Source organism: Myotis daubentonii, chromosome 19, assembly GCF_963259705.1.
Source record: "Myotis daubentonii chromosome 19, mMyoDau2.1, whole genome shotgun sequence".
NCBI classification, from domain to species: domain Eukaryota; kingdom Metazoa; phylum Chordata; class Mammalia; order Chiroptera; family Vespertilionidae; genus Myotis; species Myotis daubentonii.
The window spans coordinates 23,840,663-23,862,513 of NC_081858.1; the positions used below are offsets into that span (position 1 = coordinate 23,840,663).

General features: G+C 52.7%; 1 protein-coding gene across 3 annotated transcripts in view; it reads left to right on the plus strand.

Moving 5' to 3' along the window:
* The window catches only part of SEZ6L (seizure related 6 homolog like), a 132,080-nt gene extending 128,433 nt beyond the window's left edge, over positions 1-3,647 (plus strand). For all 3 annotated transcript variants that reach the window (XM_059675859.1, XM_059675860.1, XM_059675861.1), the window contains exon 17: positions 533-3,647. In XM_059675859.1, the coding sequence (XP_059531842.1) occupies positions 533-562 (30 nt within the window). In that variant the 3' untranslated portion in view covers positions 563-3,647. The remainder of the gene's footprint in view (positions 1-532) is intronic.
* The last annotated feature ends 18,204 nt before the right edge of the window (positions 3,648-21,851 follow it).

Sequence of the window (21,851 nt, forward strand, 5' to 3'; positions counted from 1 at the left end):
AGCACTTTAGAAACCAGACCTTGTTGATACTTATCAGAACAGTATATCAGTTACCTAGCACTATCATCACGCTGCGTAACAAGCAGTCCCGGAACACAGCCGCTCAAAGCAGCACTTTCATTTGCTCATCAGTCTGCGAGGCAGCGTTTCCGGCTAGTTTCAGCTAGGTGGTAGCCTGGTTCGCCTGTGCTCACTCACACATCTGGGATTGGTTAGTCACTGGCTGGGGGACTAAGCTTGGCTCTCCATGTCCTTCACCTCTCGGCTGGGACTAATGGCTACCAAGGCGTGCTCTGCTCATGGTGGTGGCAGAAGGGCAGGGCACACGCAGAAACACACAAGCACTTCTCAGGCCCCTCTCATGACCCATCTCCTTAGAACCCATCAGCCAAAGCAAGTCAGGGTCAGAGCAGAAGGCCCAGCAGTGTCACCTGGCCAACATTGTGGACACGGGAGGGATGAAGAGCTAGAACCAACTACGTGTCACTCTGCCACACTAGCTTCAATACATGTACGCTTCTCTCTCTTGCAGGAAACCAGAGAGTATGAAGTTTCCATCTAGAGAGAGCTACACTTGAGAAGGGAAACTCACAGCTACGAACTCAACTACAACCTCCTCGAGAAATTCATCCAGAGACCATGTGGCATTTGATCAAAACACCCCCAGAGTGTCCGGCTGTCTTTTCTTTAGACTCCTTATGGAAGACGTACTGTTTTCTTCACTGTATTTATTATATTTAAAATGGAGATAGGTGTGGTTGGATGTATTGCCGCTGCGGTCAGATTCGTGTCCCAGCTTCAATCGCTTCCGGAGGCCGGTGGGAGATCTGCGAGATGGCAGACACAGCAGTAGAGGGGGAAACAGCAGAACCGGGTCGTTTCTCCCGTCAGCATTGCCATCCTACGGCTGCGTCGAATTGCATGCGTCTTTGGGATCCAGGCCCGCGGTGTGTTTAGTACCAATCGCAGTCCCCAGGTTAGGTCGGGAAGGGTAATTTTTTGTAGGATTAACTTGGGTTGGAATTTCCCGTGGATACTTCAGTAGGTCGGCTCCCAAACAAATCCGTGTGTTTCCCTCTTCCAGTTCCCCAGCTTCCAAGTGGCCTGGCCACACCCCCTCCCTCCCGTGCCCCTTCAGGGAGCAGCCAAGATGTTGCATAAACATTCTCTTTTACTGTCCTTGCCTCCCTGGATGCTGGCAAAATGAGAAAATGTTTCTTTCTAGAAGAGTGATAAATGACAAGGACATTGTTTTCAGAGAGGATGAGAGACTTGAGAGTTCCCGTGAAGAACCGGGCAAGGGAGAACGCTGGTCGTGGGAATCGAGTTAATAAAATGTTTTTGCTTTGACACTCCGTCAACAATGAAGGAGCCGGTCATTCAGGCTACAGGCCTCAGAATCGATCACCTTGTTCAGCGAGGCCGCCCTCCAACTGTGAGCAGAGAGCCGCAGCCTTTGGCAGCAGGGCCCCCTCGTCCACAGAGCGAGAAGGGTGTGTGTGGGAGGGGAGGTGCCACGTCCTGAGATCGGGGTGCGCTCTGCTCTTCTCCTGGGGTGCTGGAATGCCTGAGCCCTCAAAATGGGGAGACTCCGGTGCCCTGTTTCTCTTAAAGGCGGAATTTCCTAATGTATTTGCAATCAAGTATTTCAGGGGAAGGGAGGTTTCTATGAGAAGAAACTGTTTTTCTATTGTCTGGAAACTTGGCCCAGAGGTTGAATAGGGGGGTGAATGCAAAGAAACAGAACCGGAGAGGTCAAAACCACAAAGGAATCCGCATCCGACAATTTGAACCCCAATGAGAAGAATGGAGGAGCTGCAGGCCGGAAAGGAATTCATAAAGCACCTTACTCATCGCATGAGCATCCTTATATTTTACCAGGATCATTGCATCCCAACCCGGGGGGACTGGTGAGCAAATAACTAACTGTCCAGGAAGAGTCTTTCCTAAATACAGGATGCCAGGAAGGAATATGGGCTGTCAGTCACCTCCCTAGTGACAGCCCATGGCACACAGGTTCAGTGTTTTTGGGGTGCTCGTTGGCTCCCACGCACGCTCTCTAGAATGGTTTTAAATCAGCTGGTTCTCACACAAGAGCAGATACTTCTGGCTGCCATGCCTTTGGGAGAGTCCGGGCGTCTGTGTTTGGGTGGCTTGCTTTGGAAACCTCTGGGGCAGCATAGGGCAGTGGGCTTTGTACACAGGCACGTGCCCTCCTCCAGCAAGGAGCTTGCACCTCGTCCATTCTCGGAAGTCTGAGGCTGGAAGGTTTCCTCCCGCCAGAAGACCCTGCTTCTCCGGCAGGCACGCGTGGCGCTCAGCAAGAGACCGTCAGAGGCCGCTCTCCGGCCGCCAGAGCCCACCCCGTCTTCTGGAAGAACCCTTAGTGAGCGATGCCATGTTTGGAGAAAGACCAACAATGCCAATAACACAACCTTTTCTCAAGAGGCAGAAAGAACCCAATCCTCGCTTTTATTTCTCATTTGATGATGACTCCAACCCTAACCCGGGGCATCTGGCAAGAACTCTATGAATGATTCTTCATTGTAGAACCTGCCGTGGTTGCGTGAAAACGAAACACTCGCCTTCCGTAAAGACTGACAAAGTGTAAAATCTTCATTCTAACCTTGACCCCGAGAGCGGGCCACGCCATGGCCCAGGGATTCGTGTTGGCTGTTGGAGGGACAGAAAAGGTGTCGTTTTTTTGTTTGTTCCCAGGACACCAGTGTCCTAGCTCCATCTTAGCAGTACAGCCCCTGTGACCACAGTTTAAACGTTCGTTTTAGCCTGAAGGTGGACCGCGCGAGCTGGACGCTGTATACAGTGTGATTGCAAGGACAGGCTGGTGCGTGTTTTTCGTCCTCAGTGTGTGTCTGTAACAGGTAAAGGTATGGAAATCGTCCTCCTAGTGCCAACAGTGTGCCAGGCAGGCATCTCACTTCAGTCCACGCGTGTCTGTTTTTACAGGATCACTATGAAAACCCATTGGGATTCAATAGTTTCCAACAGGATGCCATCTTGAGAAACTCGAGAACCGACGGGACCTTCCGAAAAGCCACTCCGTTTTTAAAACGGCGGGGAAATGCGTTTACAGAGATGTCACGCTGCCAAGATGCACGTGATGGCGTGTCTCCCAGGCTCCTTCCTGTTCGCGGGATGTGTCAGCCGGCACCCCGTGCTGTAAGGCGCACACCCTCTCCCCTCTTCAGCTCAGAGCTCCTCCTCCTGCTATTTGGGGAGGAGATGGGGGCGTAGAATTCTTGAGCCAACATAAGTATTCTGGTCGCTCTCTGATGCTTTAAATCGGATCTTCTGAAGTCAGCTCTGGAGAGCCTACGGGACCCCTGGCCGGTAGCTCTGGAAACCGCCAAACAGCCGTGCAGAGCGTCGGCAGGGCGGTTATGTAAGCGGGAGGGACTTGGGCAAAAATGACCTTTCTTTGGGGTGAGTCCAAAGAGCATGACTTTTCTGTGCCCTCGAGTGGTCATGGTGGGTCGTCGGAGCTGTCAGCACCCGCAAAGGTAGGCTTTCTCCTGGGATGTTTTCATTTCCATTTTATCCCCAAACCAACTTTCTAAGCGAGAATAACAAAAGGACGTCATTTTCCACTTTGTATATATTGATGCTAATAAAACAAATGAAAAAGAGTCAAGTCTGTGGGGAGGTCATTTTTCTGGGGATGAGGTGGGGAGACCCCCACTGAAACTTTGAGTGCCAAGGCAGGACTGCACCTTGGGGACCGTTGGGGGGACATCTGGGTAATGATGGGCAAGACCAGACCACTGCCACCACCAGACATACCGCTCCCCTCCCTGTCCGGGCCGCTCAGGCTCCCCTAACAGAACGCTGTAGACTGGGCGGCTTACAGACAGATGCTTATTTCTCACAGCTCTGGAGGCTGGGACGTCCAAGATCAAGGTGCCACTGGCTGGGTTCCTGACAGGAGCTCTCTTCTTTCTCCTCTTCCTCTTATCCTTCCTCCCCCTCCTCTGCTTCTTCCTCCTCCTCTTCCTCCTCTTCCTCTTCCTCCTTCTCCCTTCTCATTCCCCTCCTGCTCCCCCTCCTTCCCCTGTCAAGGTAACACAGTAACAACAATAATAACAATAACTGGCTTAATACCTTTTTTTGACATTTTAGACACACGTTTTATTTTGGAATAGTTTTAGATTTCCTAGTTATTTCCTTACACTTTCAGTATGTGTTTGTTTGCACTAAACTAAGAAATCTCCATTCTAAAACCATGCTCTTATTACCGCTGTTTGCAACGTAGCTGCCTGGCACATCGTGGACACACAAACGTCTGCTGGAGGAAGGAACATCGACCAACAGAGCAGCCCCGGATGTGCTGCACGGTCAGTGCCAGGAGGGTGCGGGGTCCCTTTCAGCCACCAGAGGGCAGCCTCCGCCTGGCCTACGGAGAGGCCTTCATGATCCTAAGAAGCAGGCACACTTGGCTTCCTGGCAGGGTCTTCATTGAGCAGAGGCATCTGATGGAATGGGTGGCTTCTGATACAGCAGAACCCTGTGTGGGGAGTTAGCTAGTGTCCTTCACTCTTGCCCGTGAAAGGGACCCAGGCCTGGTGTGTGACCACACGGCGGGGACGTCCCAGAGGCCCTGGGCCCTGCCTCTCCCTCTCGGTCCACAGGGTCTAAGTGAGGGTGGTAGGTGCCTGGGCTCTGAGGAACCCCATGCCTGGCTTCATGCTCTGCTGTCATTGTCCTGAGAGTCTTCACTTTTGAGCAGGGGCCTCGTGTGTTCATGTTGCCCCCCCCCCCCCCCCTCCAATCAAGTGCCGGGTTCTAGCTGTGGGCGTCTCGCAGGGTCCTCCCAAAGTCACGTCCGAGCATCAGAGCCCAGGGCGGGTCTACTCTGGGACAGAGCCTGGTGGGGAGAAAAACTGAACAGACTGGGGCTCGGGGCTTCCCCACGGGGAATCCTGGCTAACGGGACCCTCAGCCTGGGGGTCGGGGCTGCAGGAGAGAAATGGTGGAGGGGCAGGGCCAAGCGCATCCTGGCTACTAAGGTCCCTCCCTCCTCCTCTCTCTCTTGCAGTCAGCTTTTCTCTCCTTTTTCCTTTTTCTCCCTGCTTCCTGTCTTGAATTCTCCAGTTTCCCAACTCTCCTTTGCACACCGCCCCATTCTCTAAGATCTTCCTTTTCTTTCTCTTTATATCAACAAATAGTGTAGTCCCTGCTCTGTGGATCTAGCACAATTCTCTTTTCTGCTCATCCTTTTTCTCTGTTTCAATTCTGCTTTTTTTTTTTTTCTTTCTCAGTTTTCCTTTCCTTTTTCTGTCTTTTGTTGGGGGGGGGGGGAGCGCGCAAAACCACATTCAAATCTGTAAAGAATTTGTGTGAATTTATCTGAGCCAATCTGTCAACAATGGTGGAGAGGGCAGTTTTGCACCTTGTTTTATGCATTACAATCAAAGGAGGAGACGTAAGGGGGTCACGTGAAATCCATTGGGGATAGATCAGGGAGGCGGGAGAAAGCAAAGGGGGGCGACCGCTGGGATTGGATCAAAAATAAACTGAGAGACACGTGGTTCCTTTACACAGGTGGGTATAGGATAGCCAGCAGGCAACAGTTAACACGCTAACAATAACCGAGGGAATGTGTGCTCCGCAGGGCCCGGAAAAGGGAAGTTACCAGTTACCCTGACAGTCCACAGGTACGTTCTCTTAGATGCAAAAAGACATTAGGTTCAGGAAAGCTTTGTCAGGGAGGATCCTGGCTAGGACACGACTACCCCCTACAAACTGCTTTTTAGTTAAAGGTTTTACACTCTGGCCATCCTTCGTGGTTACTTTAGGTCTCAGTTTGCAAGGCCACCACCACGCAGGCCTTCGCTGAGGTAGTCAGGTTAGCACGTGGCCCCTTCTCGTCCACACTTCTCTCCTGATCTTTATTTCTTTGTCTCTTTCTGTATCTTTCTCTGTGTGTTTCTGTCTCTTTTCTTACTGTCTTTCTCCCCGATGCATTGTGTCCGTTTCCCTCTGTTTTGCTGTTTCCTTTTCTCTGTTTTTCTCTCCATCTCTGCATCCCACCCCCACTACATCACTCCCGCTCTGGCTCCCTCTTCCGGGGACCCCCACGTCAGGCTGCTCACGTCGTGGGCTGCTTAAAAGCTGCCACACACATTGCCTGGCTCGATCTTACCTGTGTCCATCTCTGTTTTTAAAAACCTTGGACCTTTGAGATTCCAACAAAAAGAGCATAGTAGGACCTCAGGGAGCAACAACCTCATTCTTGTTGCTTTGTGTTTTTGAGTGGTGCTCAGCCCCAGGGTGTGGAGGCCCCGGGTGGGGGCTGCCCCCCACACACACACCCAGTCCTGGGCTGCTTCCCCTCCCACGCGAACTGTGAACACGGAGGGGAGTTGGGCTGATAGCGGTCTTGTTTTCTGGAGTCTCCGCGGCGTGTACAGCAGACTGCCCGGCAGCTGCCTCCGGATCCCGCTGAGCCATTTGCCACAAATCCCTCTTTTGTCACCGTTTAGCCATGAGGCTTAAAAGAGTGACAAGAGAGGAGGAGCAGACTGAGCTGTGAAAAGACCCCGGGGAGGTGTTAAGAACATACAGCAGAGCCAGACATCCTTGGGGTCAAGCCTGGCTGGACACACAAGGGCTGGATAATCCTGGGCAGGGAGACAGCTCACAAGTGCTTAGCATTCATTCCCAGTGATAAGCTCCGTAGAGAGGACCCCGGCAATCCTATAAATAACAAACCGTATGGATAAGGAAGCTGAGGCTCAGAGAGGCTGGGTCACTCGTCCAGTGTCACACAGCTAAGTGGTCGCCCTTCAGGCAGTCTGATTCCTGAGCCCAGTGCCTGGAGCTGGTGGAGGGATGGTGGTTCCTGCGACCTCCCTCCCAAGGCCTGACCACCAGCATCATCCCGAAGGGAATTTCTTATCCATCCCAGACCCACGTGGGACTCTGTGCAGCTGCCTCTGTTGCTACCCCTCACGGGCGGACCGCTGGTTGGTTGCTAAGGGAGATGGTAAGTGAGGATAAGGCATGTTCAGCGAGTCTTGGGGAAGGTTGGGTCTGTTTCTGGAGCATCCAGAGATCCAGCCAGCGGCCTCCCAATGCACATCTCTGGGGCAGCCAAGGGGGCAAAAGGGCGTGGAGAGTTTAAACAACTCTCCCAGGAAACACGCCCAGCTCTCCAGACAAGGCTCTTCCCCGGGAAGGCGAGAGGGCCAGCGACCTAAGACTTTTCTTCTCACACTTGAACAGTTTTGAAGTCATGGTGGACCTTACAAGGATGCCCCTTCCTAATCACTTGGCAGCACTTTCTTCGGCGAACATAAAAGAACAGTAAGTCCTACCTTCTAGTCCAGCGGTTCTCAACCTGTGGGTCGCGACCCCTTTGGCGGTCGAATGACCCTTTCACAGGGGTTGCCTAAGATCATCCTGCTTATCAGATATTTACGATTCATAACTCGCAACATTACAGTTATGAAGTAGCAGAGGAGAAAGAACTGGGCTGGGTAACTCTTCCCCTCCATGAGGTATCAACTCGGGTAGTTGCTGGTATCTGGCTGGTGTTGGTCTAAAGCAGCGGTTCTCAACCTGTGGGTCGCGACCTTTTCACAGGGGTCACCTAAGACCATCGGAAAACACATATATAATTACATATTGTTTTTGTGATTAATCACTATGCTTTAATTATGTTCAATTTGTAACAATGAAACGGGGGGTCACCACAACATGAGGAACTGTATTAAAGGGTCACGGCATTAGGAAGGTTGAGAACCACTGCTCTAGTCCATGAACTATGGGAGGTTGGGTGCTGGTTCTCATTGGCCCAACCTAGATCACGTGCCTCTCTCTGGCCTTAAAAATGCTGCTACCAGCAGTGTCTGGGGATTCTGGGCGGGACAGAAAAGGCTGCTCCCCTACCCAGAGTCATCCTGAGTTTTGGTGAGAATGTGTAGGCGTAACAATGGTCTCCTAGTAACTGCTAAGTTGAAACTTTTCCCCTGAACCTATTCTGGCTTTGAGACAGAACTTCTGGTCTACAGAAAGTCCCTAAGATAGAAGACCCTGTTAAAGGGCACCGCCAGGAACTCTCCAGACAAATCCAGACTATTGACTGTACATGGAGGCTGCACCGGTGTTTGCTTTTTTTGCTTTCGTTTTTATTTTTTTTATCCTTTTCGGTGTGTTTGCATTGGTGGGAATAAGCACATGAAAGGATATTTAACGAGATACTGCTTTGCATCCACGAGGACGGGCATCATTTTAAAAACAGAGAGAGTGAGTGTTGGCAAGGATGTGGGGAAATGGGGACCCTTGTATAACTGCTATGGAAACAGTTGGGCGATTCTTCAAAAAGCTCAACATGGAGCCCTGGCCAGTTTGGCTCTGTGGATAGAGCGTCAGCCTGCAGACTGGAGGGTCCCCGGTTGCCGGCTCGATCCCCAGTAGGGGGCGTGCAGGAGGCAGCCGATCCATGATTCTTTCTCATCGTTGATGTTTCTCTCTCTCTCTCCCCCTCTCCCTTCCTCTCTGAAATCAATAAAAATATAGTTTAAAAAAAAGTTAAACATTGAACTATCAAATAATGCAGCCATTTTACTTTCAGGCATATACCCAAATGAGATAGAAACGTGCGACGCAAACAAAAACCTGTAATGAATGTACGCGGACACTCGGTTGGTTGGGCACCCTCCCACGCACTGAGGTTGCTGGCTCCATTCTCTGTCAGGACCACGCCCAGGTTGTGGGTTCGGTCCCGGTGGGCTGGGGGCGGGGGCGGGGGGAGAGTTGGGCGTACAGGGGCTGGGCCGATCAATGTTTCTCTCTTTCCCTCTCCTTTCCTCTCTAAAAATCCATTTAAATATATTGTTAAAAAATGTAAAATGGCTAATTTTATATTATGTGAATTTCATCTCTCTAAAAAAAGAAAAAAAAAGAAGTTGGCGGGAAAATAAACGTAAATCTATAAAAAGCCCTCCCAGGAACTATCCACAGGTACGAAGGGAAACGAGGCAGGGGAATGAGAAACAGTCAATAAAAAACGCAGGAAGCGAGTTATGCATTTGCGTAACGGGGCTCTATCCCACTGGGGAGCCCTGGGAACCGGTGTAGACACATCCTATTCTCCCCATTGGAAGTGTCGAGAACACAGAGATAATTGTCTCCCGGCTCCCATCAGTCACTGGGTAAGGGCTGTTCCCTGCCGCGCTGGTCTGCCACCTGTGCCACCAGATGGGGCTCCAAAGAAAGCCCTCGGGGCCCTAACCGGTTTGGCTCAGTGGATAGAGCGTCGGCCTGCGGACTCAAGGGTCCCAGGTTCGAGTCCGGTCAAGGGCCTGTACCTTGGTTGCGGACACATCCTCAGTAGGAGGTGTGCAGGAGGCAGCTGATCGATGTTTCTCCCTCATCGATGTTTCTAACTCTCTATCTCTCTCCCTTCCTCTCTGTAAGAAATCAATAAAATATATTTTAAAAAAGAAAGAAAGCCCTCGGTGCCAGGGACCCAGGCGCAGAGGAACGGGAAGGGCCCGGAGGATGTGGGCCTCTCCTGCAGATTCTAAGATGAGCGGACATGAGGGGTCTCTCTTCTGGGGCCACATGGCTTTCAGCATCCAGAGCCCAACAAACAGAACTGCTTCTTCCTTATTCATTCCTGAGAGGAACAAGGTGCTCACGGGATCTCTCTGAGGATCCCTTCTTTGCCGCTGGGTCTAACCAGGAGCGGCACCAGCTCCGGGGAAGCTGGAGAGGCAGCCAACAGCTCTCCTGCCGACGGGGCCACCAGTAACCAGACTGTGTCCCCAAACCCAGCAGGATCTCAGAGCTGGTGAAAAATGCACGTCCTCCTCTCTTCCCCAGCTCACACTCAGAGCTGTAAAGCCTCACGCATTCTGAAAGCAGCTCACCCAACCTGACACTTCCTAACAGGACACGCTGGGGCTCCTGGGAGTGAAGGCCTCAGGGAAGGAATGCCAGCCAGCAGGCAAGGCACCCTCGCCAGAGCCTTGTCGCCTCCCCAGCTCCGTGATCGCACGTGTCTGGCAGGCGGCAGGCGGCATCTGCCCGGCTGGTGGCTTAGCATTGGGAGTGCTGAGAAGGAGTTGAAACCTTGGCGACAGAGAGAAAAAGAGTCTACAGACCCGGGATCCTGGGGGGAAGTGACTTCACCTTCGTCATTCTGCTCCTCTCTCTTTAGAAGGTCAACGTGGCCGTGTCAGAGAAAGCCCCAGAACACGGTCATTTTGCCATTGACGTTGCCCGAAAGACTGACGTGCACTCCCCGTGGTGGCTGGTGTGTGCAGAACCTGTCACCACCTCTTCGAAACACTGCTGGTTTCCATGGAAACAAAAAGGCCCTTACAGGGAGAGAGCTGCTGCAAGTTTCAAGATGTCCCAGAGTCTCCCCACAATATATGTCTCTAAGACCTGCTTCGGAAGAGAAACAATCCCACAATGTTGCAAAGAAGACAAAGGCTGATGAGAAGAATGGCTTGACACCCTTTCTGGATCCCAACATCCTGTTGAGATTCTGTCCTTTTAAGAATGAGCTCAAGGGAGCCCTGGCCGGCGTGGCTCAGTTGGTTGGGTGTTGTCCCATGCCCTGGAAGGTGGCCGCAGGTTCTGTTCCCGGTCAGGGCACATGTCTGGGTTGCAGGCTCCATCCCTGGATGTTTTGCTCTCACATCAATGTCTCTCTCTCTCTCTCTCTCTCTCTCTCTCTCCCTCCCCCCCATCCTTTTCTCTCTCTCTAAAAATCAATTTTAAAAAATCCTTAAGTAAAAAGAAGAATCATCATCATCATCATCATCATCATCATCATCCCTGGCTGATGTTTGTAAGTGGTTATAACATCGGTCCTCACATCAAAGAGTCAAGGGTTCGATTCCCAGTCAAGGGCACACACCTGGGTTGCAGGTTCCATCCCTAGCCAATCCATGTATCATTGATGTCTCTCTCTCTCTCTCTCTCACTCCCCCTCCCTCCCTCCCTCTCTCTATCCCCGCCTTCTCCCTCCCTTCCATTCCCTCTAAACATTTATGAAAAAAATATCCTCAGATGAGGATTAACAACAACACAAAGAAGACGCTCAAGGGAGGTCATGGGTGAAGCAGACCCACTGACCCAGGGCTCCTGACTTTCACGCGTGATTTTGTTACGGCCAACAAGCCTCTCTGCTTTGTCACTTGCTAAGTGAACCCAGAGCCTCCCGCATGTCAATCTGCCTCCTACTCTCAGAGCTAAAAGAGAGCTCCTCGCCTCGGATGCTTCTGTATCTGGATTTTAAATCCCCTCTGGAAGGCGTTAACACGAAGCCACAGACAATGTCTTCCTTGAACGGCTGTCAGGTTGGCATAAGAAGGTGAAATTTTCTCTTAAGCTCCTGAGGAAAGTATTCCATTTATATTTTAAAAAATAGGTTCAAAAAGTAATTAGACACACTGGAATTTCTTTTTAAAAATCCTCTCCTAATAACCTAAGACCTTGTCAATTAGGTCCTATTCTGGCCTGTGGATTTGGTTTGGGCTGTGGCGGTTCTTGACTTTCACTTTCCCACCATTGTTTCTATCACAGTGACGGCCCGGAGGAAGGTCACGTTTCCACAAATCCCGAGGGCCACCGCCATGTGTCCTGCCAACTCATGCTGCCATGAAGGTGGGTGACTGGAGGGGAAAGTGTCAGGTCCCTTTCGCCCTCCTTGCCAAGTCCCATCTCTCCGTGTCCATCTAAGCATTCGCCCTGTGGGCACAGACCTCTTGAGCCCGAATGAATAGATTCCTTTAGGGCAGTGGTTCTCAACCCTCTGGCCCTTTAAATACAGTTCCTCCTGTTGTGACCCAACCATAAAATTATTTCCGTTGCTACTTCCTAACTGTCATGTTGCTACTGGTATGAATCATCATGTAAATATCTGATATGCAGGATGGTCTTAGGCGACCCCTGTGAAAGGGTCATTCGACCGCCAAAGGGGTCGCCACCCACAGGTTGAGAACCGCTGCTTTAGGGACAGAGAATGTGTGTGGGGCAGGGAAAGTGTACGTTATATAACAGCAGGAAAATTCCTCGCTCCCGACACCAAGTCATCCGTCTTCTGGAAAGAAACTCTGAGGCTGTGTTTGCAACGAGCTGTTGTTATTATTGCGCGTGTCATCATTTTTGCATCTCGGGCCCTTAGTCCGTGCCGGCTGTGGCTGTTAATTGGTCGGTGAGTTGAGAGCCTCCTCCTGGGCAGCTGGCGCTGGGGAAGGTCAGGCCTCTCCCCCAGGTTCCTCTCCACCGTGGATAATTCCCACACAGAGGGCACTTTCAAAATAAGAGACCAGAGATGGTCACATTCTAAGCAGTAAAAGGCGAAAGGCAAACATTTCGTGTTTTCAGAGTGGGCAGGGAAGGAGGACACTTAGGCGGGCGTGTTGGGGGAGCCCAGGGGCATCTTCTGGGGATGGGACAGTTTGGAGAAAGCCCTCGCTTCCTTTTCACTGAGGTCTTCTGGGTGGGCTGCCCCCAGGCAACGTATAAAGACGTGAAGAGCGATTACCCAAGGCTTGGACACTAGAGTGATGCTGACGAGGAGGGAAGGTCCATGGCAGAAGGGAGAATGGTTGTGGGGGATCTGTCCATTTCTATAAGCAAAGCCCAGTGTTCTCAGTGTCCCCAAAACATCCCTGTCCGCACCACCTGAGCAGCTGGTAAGTGCAGCCCCCAGATTCGATCCTGAGACAGGTATAAGCAAGGGGCAAATTGGACCAAAAGACAGCGAAAAGGAAACTTGCACACACACACACACACACACACACACACACACACGCACGCACACACGCATCTGGCTCAGGCTGCTGCAAACTCCCAGATGCATAAAAACCAAAGTAATTACTGAGAAATGCAAAAAGGACTCAGCTCCGTGGAGCTGCCCTAAATCCATTCACTGTGCCCAAGCGTCTGACAGGATCCCGGCGACTTCCCGCTGCGGCCGGTGGTGCTCACCTTCCCCAGCCCGAGGGATGTGACCTACGGGAGTGACCAGGAGACCTAGACTGTCTGCTCTCTGCCAACAAGCTTCTTCTTTCTCCCTGGGATCCAGGAAACCCGGGTGACCCGTGGTGTGAGCAGGCAGCTGGCCAGGCAAATGCGGGCGCCAGGGCCCGGGCCCCTCCCTCATGGGGAGCCAGTGCCTCTCCGGGTGCAGCTGCAGAAAGAGGGAGGAGCCTGGGGGGCAGGATGGTGAGCTGTGGGGCAGTGGATTGGACATCAGCTCTGTGAGTCATGCCCCCCGCCCCCAGGCAGCTTTATCCAGAAGTTGCGAATTCCAGTAATAGCAGATCAGGGACCTCAGGGGACTGTCGACCAATCATAGGTGCCCCTTGCTCCGCATCTGAAGCGAGGTTGTCCTTGCCCTGGTCCTGGGCTTCCTGAAACCAGGAGGTTACCCTGCGCTGGAGTTGGAGCCTGGTGACGTCTGTTGTCCGTGGACGCTGCGCCTGGGTGTGGCCCCCAGTCCAAACAGGGATGTGATTGTTTGTCCCCAAGTCCTGGGGGTCAACCAGGCACCTGTCTTCCCTTTGGCCCTCCAGGTCTCCTCTCTGGCCTTCTCTTCCCTGGTCCTTCCCTGCGGGGGGCGACTGACGTGGTCTCCATCAATGGGCTCCCTCCACTTTTTTTCCCCCGTAATATATTTTTATTGATTTCAGAGAGGAAGGGAGAGGGAGGGGGAGAGAGAAACATCCATGATGAGAGAGAGTCACTGCTGAGCTGCCTCCTGCACGCCCCCTACTGGGGATCAAGCCCGCAACCCGGGCATGTGCCCTTGACCGGAATCAAACCCAGGACCCTTCAGTCCACAGGCTGATGTTCTACCCACTGAGCCAAACCAGCTAGGGCCTCCCTCCACTTTGATGTCCAGCTGGAGATGGGCCATGGGGAAACCCAGCAGAAGACAAGAAGGTGGGGTCAAAGTGAGGTCGTTCCTCCCAGCTTTCTCCTGCGGGGACCAGCCAGCCATCTTTGTCCCTTACAGGCAGAGTAGAGTTCTCTCCTCTAGTCTCTCTAGCTCCAGACTGTGGTATCCACGCTCTCCCTGGTCCCTTCAGGCCTGTGGGGGGAACAGCTTCCCCTGTCAGTAGCCCTGGGTACTGCACCATCCTAGAGGCATCTGTAAACTCTGCCCAACCCCTTTATCCTCAGATGACCCAATGGGGATGGGCACCTGAGTGATAGTAAGCATTGAGGTGAGAGCCAGCCTGACCTGCCTCTCTTCTCCCCTGCTGTGCCTGCCACCCTGACCTCCCCTTGAACTCTCCACAGCCCCCTCCAGGAGCCTTTGCAGGTGTCTAAGGTGACCCGTGTGAGGCCACTTAGAATAAAATAAAACCCAAGCTCCTTCCCACGGCTGGGAAGACCTGAGCCAGCTCTCCAGACTCATCGCCCTCATGCTCCCTCTCTCTGCCCCAGCCCCATGGGCTTCTCGCCAAGCTTGTGCCCCCTTCTCAGCCGCTGCACTCACTGTGCCTCCCCGCCCTCTGCTCGCTCCCAGGGCCCGTGGGGGCGAGGAGAGGGGGTTCTCCGAGGTTGTCACGTTTCAGCCTCCTCCTGCAAACTCTCCCGGGCAGCCATCCCTGTGTTTTTATTTTTTTAATTTTTTGGCACCATCCTGTTCCGGGAGCTGCAAAGTCAAGTGCCTACGGGAACATGTCAGGTAACATAAACAAGGCGAGTGGCCAAGGCCAATAACACTCATTCAGCTCTCCCGGCCTGGCTTTTGTTCCCCACTTTTGGCAGGAACCTGGAAGCAGAGAACAGTTTCCTTACTATAAACACACACACACACACACACACACACACACACACAGGCACACAACGTGAAGTCAGTGACTATGGCAAGTGACAATCCCTTGGGTGGGGGAGGGATGGGAAGTGGGTGGAGACTGGAACAAGCCCCCGACCAGCCAATTTGCCTTTTTGGAGAAATCGGGCCCCTTGTGGCCCGTTTTTGCCATTTTTTTTTTTTCCAAGAGAAGCGGCAAATCCGGATGTGTATGTGGCGTCTCCTCATTGTTACGTGTTGACGATTTGTAAAAGCCCTGCGCAGGCCACAGCGAGCGTGTCTGGGTTGTGCTGGACCTAACTCAGAGGCTGCCAACACTGATCGCTGCCAGTGGGTACACAGTTTATGCTCACCAATGACGCGCTGAAGTAAAGGAGCAGTCCTCCCGGCTGACTTCTCAGAGCTGAGAAGCAGTTGACAAGCAGTACAAGTCCCCTCCGTAGGGAGGGTGGAGAGAGAACGGGAGGCAGCGCCTCCATGCCGCTGGGAGCTTTAAGATGAGTCTGCTCCTGGGCGCGGATGCAGCCTGCGGGAGGTTTCAGGAAGCTCAGATTTCATCCCCCTTGGTCTGGGGCTGCTGTGGGCCAGTAGGCATGGGTATGGCCACGCCTGTTTTTGATAGTCCACAGCCATTCCGATGGTCCATGCCACCGTGCACTGGCTATTAAATAATCAATTTTTTTAAAAAAAAATATTTTATTGATTTTTTACAGAGAGGAAGAGAGAGGGATAGAAAGTTAGGAACATCGATGAGAGAGAAACATCGATCAGCTGCCTCCTGCACACCCCCTTCTGGGGATGTGCCTGCAACCAAGGTACATGCCCTTGACCGGAATCGAACCTGGGACCCTTGAGTCCGCAGGCCGACGCTCTATCCACTGAGCCAAACCAGTTAGGGGTATTAATCTTAATACCAACCCCACACAAGTGCGAAAATGGCAAGCTATCATCGTCACAGGCCGTTACCACCGAGAAAGGCTCTTGGAGGTGAGCTATGAAGCAGGTTGTCACAGGCGACCTAGTTCACTTAGGAGTGGGATTCCATCCAGGTTCGGTAGAGGGCGGGCTGATTCCCTGTAAAGATCTTAGGAGCCTGATCTGTTTTCCCATCAGAGCGACTTCGAGGTCCTCACACCCACCTTCCATGCCTGGCCTAAGCGATTCCAGAGCTTCTAGAGATGAAGGTAATGAGCCAGATTGGGGGTGTGTGTGTGTGGGGTGACCCTGGGGAAGGCAGTGGCAGAAATTGGTGATGGCTCTGGGAGGCCGCACTAATTAATTCCCTTATTCTAATGGGTGAAGCAAGCCCCCTTGGGCTTCCCTAGCCGCCGGCTCACGTCTGGCTCTGCCCATTTGCATTGTAAGCAGGAAGTTCGCCGTCTGTTCCAACGCTGAATAGATGTTAGCAGCACTTTATTGGATCAGCTCAAGGTGATTTAGATCGGTTCTTGGAACACATTCAGCCTCGGAGACCACGCCAGCGTGGCGCTCCGCTCGCTGGGTAGATGGGATGACACATCCGTCTGTGCCAACCAACCAAAGTGTGGCATCCAACGTGACGGATGCATCTGGGGAGGTGTGCAAGCTTATGCCCTAGAATTTCGGACTCGGGCTTCCCCTGATATTTCTCGGAGAAAAACTTCCCGACATTTATTTGGTTTACAGTCTTTTATTTCAGTCTTAGGATCTTTTTGCCGCCCAAACAGAAGGTCAATAGGTCAGGCTGATAAAGGGCCAGCTGCTCAGAGGGAAGCCCCTTTCTCTTGTCAAACCTCGAAGCTGGGGCACAGTTGAAACAGATGTTCCTTCTCAGATGGACGTAGTTCCCTTCTATTCCTCCATTGCTGGGAGTTTTTAATCATGGGTGGATGTTGGATTTTGTCCAATGCTTTTCTCTGCATCTTTTGAGATGATTGTGTAGCTTCTGTCCTTTAACTTGTTAATGCGATGCGTTCTATCAAGAGAGTTTCTGGAGTTAAACAATTCTTCATTCTTGAAAAATAATTTTAATGTAATTTTAAATTGTATTTTTAAATCCTTTTTTAATATCACTAATAATACACTCATATTTCCTTCCTGAAAGTTAAAGTATTTCCATGTGTGTGCAAATGCATAGCATTTTCCTGGGCAGATGCATAAGAAGCTGTTTATAAGGATTGTCTCTAGGGAAGGGAACCAGTGGTTAAAGGATGGGGGAGAGAAGTGATCCTAGAAACTCATTTGTCCTTTCTGGGTTGTGTTCTAGGAGCATTTAAATCTTTTTGAAAATATTAAGTCAAGTGAAAACGTTATAGAATATGCTAGAGTTCCTCTTATCCGCTGTGCCCAGTTCTCATTCCTTCTTAACCTCTCCTGAAGTTACAGCCCAGGAGATGTGTGTCCGGAGGGATATTCCTTGCATTTGCAAACATTGTAATATATTTATATACAGATAGGTATATAGCCACAGAAGCTACAGAGTTATGGATTGTGTTGTGTGTCGCATAGATGAAATAATACTGCAAGAATAATCCTGCTTTTTTGTTCTATTATTTGGTTGGGAGCTTTGTCCATATTTTTACATATACATCTAGCTCCTCCTTTTTAATTGTGGGCGAGCTGCCCAGTATTACATAATATGAAAACGTAACTCTTCCTTTACCCCAGAATTTCTCTAGGGTAGATTTAGGGTAGTGAAATTGGTGGTCCTCGGGGTATACACATTTGTTGTTGTTATAACCAATACTACCAAATTGCTCTATGGGTTCTTAAATGCACCAATCAAGCATTTTCTCAAGGGACTTCACCTTTGCCTGCTGACTTGCTGTGACTTTGATTGAGCAACGCAGGCTTTTCTCTCTGGACCCCCTGTGACTCCATCTGGAGGAGGAAGAAACTGGGGCCCCATGAGCCTGTGGGATGGCGTAATGATAGCTTGTGCAGCCTCAGAGTGGGTCGGGAGCGGCTGCCCTAGGGGAGACAGGGAAGAGGGGGAGGACGCGGGTGGCAGCTGAGCTGCAGGCAGACAATTCAGATGCATGTGGCCCTTATCTCAGATCCTCCATTAGTGCAGTGATAATTTATCCGGAGCTCTCACCCCGTAGCCCCCTCTGGAATGCCCGGATTCCCTTGTCTGGGGGAACTCACTTCTGAGCATCTCTCAGAGGAAGAAATGACAAGCAAGGTTAGCAACATGTGCGTATGGTAATGTTACCATTGAACAAATGAATACTCATAACAAGTACAGAGCAATATCATTGCACTGGTCAAAGGTAATGACAGGATTTATAGATGACATTAATTCATAACGTGGTGCAGGTGGGGTGGTCCAGGAATGGAACACACAGTTAGAAGTACATGGAGAATATTTTCCCTTTTTTTGTCCCCATCAGTGTGATGCTGTGACTGAATGTTTAAGCACCTTTCAGAATGTGAGATGGGCGGAATGCCTGTCACCTTCTCCACCCTACCCAGGCTCAACCCCTGAGGCTGAGACGGTTTGTTTAAATGTTTCTAAATCCAATGCCTGTTGATCGTCCACATTTTGAGCAAATCTGGGTGCATTTTACGATTTCCCGACGTATTGTAGGCATTCTGGCTTCTTTCTGCGAATAAAAGGGGGAAACAACGTCCTTCGGGCTGTGGGTTGAGAAAAGGGATGAAGTCGTGGGACAAGTAGACTCTGGATCACAGATGTGGATTCTGAGCTGCAGTAGAGGTGAGTTCTGGGGCGGGGACCAGGTAGATGCTGGGACATGACAGAGGTGGGTTCTGGGTGAGAAGTGGGTTCTGGGAGACCATAGAGGTGGGTTCTGGGTGAGAAGTGGATTCTGGGAGACCATAGAGGTGGGTTCTGGGTCATGGTAAAAGCGGGTGAGGTGGATCCGGGACTTGGTAGAGGAGGGTCTTAGATCAGGGACCAGGTGGGTTCTGGGACAGCGGGGGCGGGGTGGATTCTGGACATGGAGGGGGTGCGTTCTGGGAAAGCAACCAGTGGATTGTGGGATGGGAACAGATGGGGAGTGGGCCGGCTGTCCCACTCTGTGCTCCCAGAACCTGCCCACGCATAGCACTGCTGGAGCCCTTAATCCCATAGGCTTTCGCTCAAACATCAGGACCTAAGAGAGACCTCCCTGTGGCCTCCACGCCCTCATGAGCCCCGCCCCCCCCCCCCCACTCTCCTGTCCAGTGCTTTCCCTTCCTCCCACTCTGCCCAGCTTGTGATCGCAGGTGTCCTGTACAAGTAGTAGGCGTTAACCGGTTAAAAATGCGGATTTTGTAATCAAAGAAAACAAAGATAATTTCAAGAGAAACATCAAAAGTGCTTTATTCAAAGTAATGTCCATCGCTAGCTACACATTTCCCCCATCTTTCGGGTAATTTGTGGATACCGTCTCAATAGAACTTTTCTTGTTTTGAGGCAGACCAGCGACCCGATTTTCCAGTCCTTCGTACCTTCTGAAGTGCTGCTCAGAAAGCGCGGGTGCCATCGATCGGAACAAGTGATCACCTGGAGGAGCAATACAACAAAACCGCCTACATATCAAATTGCATCTGTATCAACATGTGTAACTCCAGCTATTGAAAAAATCCGCATTATTAGCCGGTACACCTAGTATACGTGTGATTACTTGGGCATCGAATCCTGGTTGCACTGACTCTCTGCCCGCTGGGGCCTTGTCTGAACCGCCCACCACAGGTAGCACAGGCCAGGCACAAGGAGGATGCCCCGTCATTACTATTTGTATTGAATGAATGAGTTTTCCGTGAGACCAAGGACCCTGATTTGAACTTTCATTCCAAGTGCCCGAGAGGCCTTCTAAGTGCAGGTTGAATCCATCAGTAAAGGAAGAAGGATGTTAGGGCGGGAGGAAGCGAGAGGAAAGAAGAGGGCGAGAAAGTGAACGAGAAGGAAAGGAGGAAGTGGAGGAGGAAGAGGCTCAGAGAGCCAGAGAGAGGGGCGGAGGAGAGGACGAGAGGGAGGAGGGGGCGCAGAGGGGCCGAGGAGCGAGGACCGAATGAATGAAGGCGCGCAGCTGAACGAGCGGGCGGTGCGTCTTGCTGCCCAGGATCCCGGCCGCTCCCAAAAAGCCACCTGAGCGGGCGGCGCGATCCGGCCCTCGGGTCACCACGCGCACCACCAGCGAGGATCCGCGCTGGGGTCCGGGTCCCAGCCCGCGCGCGCCCCGCCCCGCCGGCCCCGCCCCGCCCCGGCGCGCGCGGCATTGTGGGAGTTGTAGTCCTTCCGGCCCCGCGGAGCGCAGCGCGGCGTCGGCACCGGCGAGGTTCCAGCGCGTCTCCCGCTCGCGTCCCGCGGCGTGGGCCGGGCAGCGGCCGGGCAGCAGCTCCGCGGCGCGGGCAGGGGATGTCCGCGCGTCCGCGCCCTCGGGCGGCGGAGTCGCCCCGGCCCCAGCGGTCGCCCCCGCCGCCCGCGCTCCCGGCGCAGGTAAGCGGGTCTCTGGGGGCTGCGGGTCGGGAGGGCGGCGCGGCTGGGCCGACCCCGCTGCCGGGGAGGAGGTGGGGGCCGGGCGGCTGCAGGCCCGCGGTCCCCACGCCCGGCGACGCGGCCGCTGAGGATGCTCTGAGACGCCGGCGCCTGCCTGCGCCCCACATCCCGGCCCGGCGAGGGGCCCCAGCTGCCCGGCGCTCGCTACGTGCTGAGCGCCGCCGCCTCGTCTGTGTTCGCGGCCCGGGTCGGGCGTCACCCTCCTCCTACCCCCTGTCCCATCGCGGTCTCCTACTTCGTGTAATACCCTCCCCTCCACCCCCCATCGCCTCCTCCCGGTGACCCTCCTCCTGGATCCCCTTCCTTGCCTGCTCTCCCCTCCCCCCCAGCCCTGAGCTTCACCCACTTCCCATATTTCCCGCGGTAACCCTCTCCCCTGCCCCCGGGTGATCAACACAAGCTTCATTCCCTACTCATTAGCGGATTGCCTACTTTTCCCGTCAGTAATCACCTTTCTTTTGTCCCATCCCCCTCCTCCCCTGACCTCCTGGTGGTCACCATCTGTATTAACCCAACCTCTGCCCTCCCCTTCCCCCCTCACTCTCCAGAGTGGATGCTGACACAGCTGGCCAAGAGAGTGAGGAGGGAAGGTCTCCGGTCCCCACTGGGGAGGGCTGGCCCCAGAGCAGCTCCTGGCTCCTGGGTGGAGGGGCAGCAGGCAATGCTCACCTTGCCCCCCCCCCCCCCGCCTGCTCCCTGGGGGACTTCTGGGGTGACCTGGCCTCACCCTAAAAAGGACCAGAAGCTTTTTAGCCTCGGGCAGCCCCTGGACTGGTAATGTGAACTGAATTAACCAGGTCAGAGCTATAGGCCTGCTTCCCCCACTCCCCAGTGAGGAGGGGTTCATTGTATCAGAAGTTATACTGATTGGACTTGCTCACCCATTGGCCATGAATTTGGACTTGATTACCCCAAGCAGACTGACCTTTAAGATCTGGAGTTGCATATGATTAAAGTGCAGAACTGCAATGAGGTGTCCCCATCCCTAATGAGGACAGAAATGAAACATGAACAGATGTGTGAAGGAAGCCGGAAGTTGCTGTGGTCACTGAGACTGGGGGTGGGGGTGGGGGAGGGGGAATCCATGGGCGATGGGGGTTTGTCACTGGGTGCAATAGGGTCCAATGTTTGCACCGGTATTTAATCCACTGCCAGTCACCCTGCAAGTGTAAGGGCGACCTTTAGTGTCATATTTCAGCTGTGAGCTTGTTAACCCACCTCCGGGCCCCTGGGTTAGCCTGCGTTTTCTGGCTACAAGGAACCGACAGGTCTGAAAAGTCCTAACTTCAGCTCTCAGTGCTGTTTATGATCTTGTGAGCAGGGTCCGAGCCTGGAGCTCAGGGGATCGGGATCTTTTGTTGCCTTTTGTCTATAGCTCAGTCTAGGGAGTGACCGGGGCTGTCCTTGTAGAGAATGACCCTTCCGGAGGAGGGGGTAAGCTGGAGGGGGGTGAGGGGCGGGTGTCAGGGTAGCGATTCCTTCATCCTCTACCCTGCCCTCCAGACCTTCATGTTGACTGACTTAAACTCTAGTGCTTAGCAGGGCTGATGGGAACTAACA